The 6,111-nt window shown below is 40.7% G+C and overlaps 1 protein-coding gene across 1 annotated transcript in view; it reads left to right on the top strand.

Moving 5' to 3' along the window:
* Positions 1-1,611: 1,611 nt before the first annotated feature.
* CCDC158 (coiled-coil domain containing 158) overlaps positions 1,612-6,111 on the top strand; it is a 62,593-nt gene continuing 58,093 nt past the window's right edge. Inside the window, exons 1-3 of the mRNA XM_073340430.1 lie at positions 1,612-1,637; positions 3,963-4,093; positions 5,827-6,071. Coding sequence (XP_073196531.1) covers positions 1,612-1,637; positions 3,963-4,093; positions 5,827-6,071 — 402 coding nt within the window. The remainder of the gene's footprint in view (positions 1,638-3,962; positions 4,094-5,826; positions 6,072-6,111) is intronic.

Here is a 6,111-nt window from a genome sequence, read left to right as displayed (position 1 = left end):
CGCCTCGATTCTATTTCTGACTCTTCTGTTGCTTTCTTGTGCACCTTGGGCAAGTGACTTACGTTTTCTGTATCAGTGAAATTGGGACAACAATACTTGATCACTTGTATAGAAAAGCACTTGGATAATTTGGCTGAAAGGATTATGTAATTACAAATTATTCATTCTCTTATATTCCTTGGAACAAACTCTGAACTAAATGCAGCTCTGCTGCAGGTGGATTATGCAAGAGCTGATCTGGACCTCTGTCTTTCTGAAATTAATCCGGCCTTGCAAAACGGTCTTGAAAATTTATCAGACCAGATACAAAAACTACTTGCCCTCCATAGTGAAAACACTTTTCTCACCTGTCCAAAAAAAAAATTACTTGCCACAGGTGAATGGATGAGAAGAATTTTGCAAAGCTGAATAAAGGTCAGATTGATTAGGGACAAGTTTTCAAAACTGGCTGTCTAATTTATGCCAAAAAAATCTGTGCATAAAAGGCTCAATTTGAGCTATCCAGATAGGCACTTGAGGCACAAAATAGGTCAATGTGTGCCTACATGCCTCTGAGTGCATATAGTTTATATGTTCAAATGTCCACAGGACTTTTGTGTGCTCAAAATCTGTTACCAGTTTTGCAGTGTAGTCTAGGCAGAGAGTTGAAACTATGGCTTTTAATGTTAATTTGGAGCATAAAGTTTGATGCCTGAAATCAGCTGTGAGAATGGTAAGTTTTGCATACCTCTTTTTTTGACTGGAAGAGGTGTTTCATAGGAGATGCCAGGGCCATATAAGAGGATGCCCTTCCAGATCATGGCTGCTAGTGGCACAGTGTAGTTCTGAGACACCCTACCTTCAGCTCCTTAGGGATTCAGGTAAATGACTTCTATCCAGAGCTTTTAAATAATATTCACCTTCTCCTGGGAAAACAATTTATTTAGTTTAATCAGCTTCCCTACAGAAGAGTTCCTCTAAGTTCAGGGGGCTGGGAGGATTTCTCATCAGGCTTCTCTCTCCTTAGTACTAGAGACCTACAGTCCTGCTTGTAAGGCTGAGTTTGTTAATTTAGACCAGCTTCTCCCCACATGGTTCCTTTTTACCTTATTGCATTTCTCCCTGGGTTGGGAGAGCTCAGCAGGCAGCAATATTTCCCAGCTGGTTTCTCTAGGACCAAATCTCCCTAATCCAGCAGGCCTTTTTCAAACTGCCTACTTGCTCTCTTTTTTTCTTTACTCTCTGGAGGCTTCACTTTTAACACCAGGCCTGGACTGATTTAACCACATGAGCTACAGTCATGGGGTGCTACACTGATTTCCCCCACATGCGGAGGAGGGTTGAATGAGTCAAAAGTGGGGCAGAACCAATTACCTCTTAAAGGGGCCAGTCACCCCATCACAGCTGGCCCCTCTTATAAAACATATAGTTGTGTTTATGCCTCACAATATTACTTAGGAAACAAAGAAAAACTTTCCAAAGCAAATATAAACAACTAATTGTTTAATATTTGTGGACTTATTTCTACAGTGTTACATTGCTTCAGTTCAAAATTCATTTAAGAGAGAAAGTTGATTTGTAAAATGTGAAGAAAAATAAAGATTGCTATTATTCTTTGCAGACACTGTTACAATGAGCAAGAATATCCAGGAATTAAGGTAGTGTCTGTCTTTTTTGTTTGTTTATTAGTGAAGTTATTTTTAAAATACCCTGCTGTTTACCCTTACAGTGTACACCTTGATTATTGAACTTCGACATGACCAGAAAATTAAAAGACAGTCTTCTTCGCAATAATGTGACAGCAGAGATAAGGAAGAAATGTGTTACAAAGTGCACCGATGTCAAAGCCATTCTGTGGAAAGGGATGAATTGCATTGTTGATACCAGAGTAATAGTTAGGGCCAGGTACTTCCTCAATCGACAGTGGCATTCTTACTGATGACAGCGGGACTTTTGCACAAAGATGAAGGGTAGAATATGGCCTTGGGGTAATAATTAAACTTTTATGGCCTGATTCTCTTTTACTTACATTTTTATACTGTTACATTGTGCCTCAGTCCCTCGGGTAAAAGTGATGTGAGGCCCTTTTAGGACTCTTTCTGCCTTTTGTTTATTTGTCCTTTGATGTTTGCAGTTAACTAATTTACACTCACAATTATGCCAGTTAGATGCATATTTTAGGCATATAGTTACGCATCAAATAATTGAAAATCTTGCCTGAAAAGTATCGTCACTGGGCTTCAGCCCTAACAACTGAGATTCATGGGGCAGTTTTAACACTCTTTGGATTGGATTTACGAGTAGCTTCTGGCTGCTTTGCACCCATTTGGTGATGCAAAGCACATGGAGTGTATCAGTGAATCTGGCCCCAAGTTTATAAACTTGGTTTTTGTTTTATTTCAATTAGAGGGCTCCATCTGAGCACTTCAAATATCAGGCTATTGAGGTGTGAGGTGAAGTTGAGGTGTTGTGTAGTAATATCCGTACGGTGAATGAAGCACCCTCTAATTACAATAGAGATTCAGGTTTCAGAGTAGCAGCTGAGTTAGACTGTATCCACAAAAAAGAAAAGGAGTACTTGTGGCACCTTAGAGACTAGCTAGACTGGAACATATAGTAAGAAGATGCATAGAATCTACGCCTCTGATGAAGTGGGCAGTAGCCCACGAAAGCTTATGCTCAAATAAATTGGTTAGTCTCCAAGGTGCAACAAGTACTTCAGATCAAGTTATAAATTTCCTGTGCAGCACCTATCGAGCTCCATGGGGCAATGCAGAGTGCACAGGCTTGCTTCCTCCGTACCCCAACCTCTCCCGCTGGGGCAACGTGTGCCCTTGAGGCCTCAAGGAAGGAGTAGTCCATCAGGTCTTGAGTTCAGAGACTTGACTGAGACAGAGCCTTGTTTGAAACTCACGGGGGGGCTCATTACTTCCATCCCCTGCACACCCACAGTGCCAGTAACAATCTGGCCATTACTGCCTGAGGCTTCAGTCACACCCAGCACACTTAACTGCATTTGCACCCATGAGAAGGTAAGCTTGATTGCAGATTTTCCCTCCTGATGTCTTTAGCATCTTTTAAAAATCTAGCATTTTGTCCATTTTCATGAGCAGTCTAGGATTCAAAAATAGGATATAGATCCACATTTAGAAATATCTCCTTTCCTGTGCCCTTCCCATTTTCTCCTTTCCTTCCTCGTCCTTCCTTCTTCAAAAGGCTAGGTATGTTTTTAAGAAATGTTGTGCTGCCTAAGTGACTTCAGACAAATAAGATTTGAAACTCTGCATTACTATGGGTGATGTCATGCTGTGAGGTAGGAGAATCCTTGTTTCTGGGCTGGAGATCAGTGTGTTTAATTGATCAAATGTTTTCTCTTATTTTAGAGGGTTTCTTCTCTTTACAACCCTGAAGTGTCTCCATGTAACGTCTGAAAAATACAGTCCCATAGCACTTGTCAGAGTTCCATATGAAATTTCTCGTTAACCGTTTGATTGGTTGGTTGACAAAAGCATTAACAACTCAATCAGCCATGCAAACTTTACATGGTAAAACAGAAGGTCTACGGTTCTATCAGTAGATGGTATTTCACCAGCCAATCAGGAGAAAAAGTAAGTGGCGGGGGAAAAAAGGAATCTTGTTTTGATATGATCCGAACAGGTTGTTTTTATTTGTTTAATGGAGTGTTTTGTTTTGTTGTATTTTGTGTTCAGCCCCTTTGGGACAAATCTTGGCTGGTGTATATCAGCACAGCTCAACTGATTTCAGTGGAGCTACACAAATTTACAAGAGTTGAAGATCTGGCACTTTCTTGCTAAATGTGAACGCAGACCTTGTGTGTGGAGAATGCCGCTAAATGGAGACTATAAAATGACATTATTAGTTATTCATTTCAGATACTATCTGTGGTGACACCGTGCGATTGGATACCTTCCTCTATTCATACATTGTACTCTCAACCTATACTCACACATATAATTTTGCAGGGAAGCACTGGAAAGACAAACAAAAGAGACTCTGAAACTCCAGGAAGAAGCAACCAAATTTACGATGGAATCAATCACACATTCTCTGAGTCATGAAGAGACTTTATCAAGTGGCAACATTCCCAGTGGGGGTAAGTAGGAAATACAGTTTAACAATATTGAGAATTCATTTAACATCAAGTTATCTCAGTTGTGCAAACTGTCCCACTCAAGCGTTATTGTTAAAAAAGGTTTCAGAGTAGCAGCCGTGTTAGTCTGTATTCGCAAAAAGAAAAGGAGTACTTGTGGCAGTCTCTAAGGTGTCACTAGTACTCCTTTTCTTTTTGTGAAAAAAAGGGTGCATAAGGGTTGAAATTTTACACTTAAGGTTGAAGCACCTTTTAGCAAAACTGGTGTTTCAAAACTGTTGTTTTAAAATTGGTGTCTTGAATTCTGAATAATCTAAAAATATCTACATAAGAACAAAAGAATGGCCATATTGGGTCAGACCAATGCTCCATTTAGCCCAGTATTCTGTCTTTCAACAGTGACCAGTGCCAGATGTTTAACAGGTAAAGAACAGAACAGGGCAATTATCGATTGGTCCATCCCCTGTCATCCAGTTGTAGCTTCTGGCAGTCAGCGGTTTATGGACGCCCAGAGCATGGGGTTATATCCCTGCCCATCTTGGCTAATAGCCATTGATGGACCTATCCTCTGTGAACGTATCTAATTCTTTTTTGAACCCAGTTATAGTTTAGGTCTTTACAACGTCCCTTGGCAATGAGTTCTATAGGTTGACTGTGCATTATATGAAGACGAAGTACTTCCTTATATTTGTTTTAAACCTACTGCCTATTAATTTCATTGGGTGACCTCTGGTTCTTGTGTTACACGAAGGGGTAAATAACACTTCCTTCTTCACTTTCTCCACACCAGTCATGATTTTTATAGACCTCTGTCATATCCTCACCTTAGCTGTCTCTTTTCTAAAATGAACAGTCCCAGTCTTTTTCATCTCTCCTATATGGAAGCTGTTCCATACCCCTAATAATTTTTGTTGCCCTTCTCTGTACTTTTTCCAGTTCTAATATATCATTTTGGAGATGAGGGACCAGAGCCCTATGTGATATTCAAGGTGTGGGCATACTAAGGATTTATATAGTGGCATTATGATATTTTCTCTTTTATTATCTATCCCTTTCCTAATCTGATTTTAGTGAATTAACAAAGAGGTGCAGATGTGTTATGATAGTGGATGGGGGTTGGACATGTGTGCAAAGGTGGCTTTAATCTGCTTTTGCACTCTCCTGATTCCTAGATTGCTATAAACTGGGTCCCCCACAGTGTAAATTAGGGTGGCTCCCAGATTGCCAATGGTCCCAACGTGCGGTTAAGCCAGCCAGGGATCACTGGGGTGCAAGGATGCCCTGGCCATGCCACTTTCACCAGATACAAGGGTGGGTGGCATAGGAGCTACCACAAGCTGAACACCATCAGAGGATTCCCTTACTTGGCAGTGATCATCCTGTAGTCTAAGGACTGAGGCCAAAGGGCCTGACTTACCATTGCCCTGCACCTTGTGGCACCATTTTCACCAGTGCAAAGTGAGAGCATAGTGGGTTTAAAATGTTACGAATCTGATCTTGCAGTATCTCACACCCACTCTGCACTGGTGTACATGACAAGATGCATTGCAAGAATGGATGGGGCCTATACAATCTTTAGAAAAAGCTGACTTCTAAAGTATATGGGCTTGATTCTCCACTGTCTTGAATAGAATGGGCAGAACACTTATTTGGCTCTTAGTTTGCACAGGTGTAAAGAATTATTTTATTTTCACATAAGGATTCCATTTTAAATATATAATATTCTCTAATTTCAGGTGCTGCTAGCCCACTTTTCGGCAATCAGAATGTATTAGCATCTTCCATTCGCAGCACAGTGATGGAAACCTCTACCTCTGCTAGTGCTGGCAGTAGTCCACCCAAAACTGTCCTGTACTCTAAATATGAAGTGGACATTGATACCCAGAAGAGAAACACTAGTTATCCTGGAAAAGAGCACATTGAGAGCATCTTGGAAGAGTACTCCCAGCAAGTCAGAGATCTGCAGAAGAGGCTAAATGATGTGAGTTGAAGACTTTGGGACAGATTCCTGGGTGTGGCTG

This window comes from Lepidochelys kempii, chromosome 4 (assembly GCF_965140265.1).
Source record: "Lepidochelys kempii isolate rLepKem1 chromosome 4, rLepKem1.hap2, whole genome shotgun sequence".
NCBI lineage: Eukaryota > Metazoa > Chordata > Testudines > Cheloniidae > Lepidochelys > Lepidochelys kempii.
The sequence above is the reverse complement of the archived record's forward strand: the minus strand, read 5'-3'. Positions and strand labels throughout refer to the sequence as shown.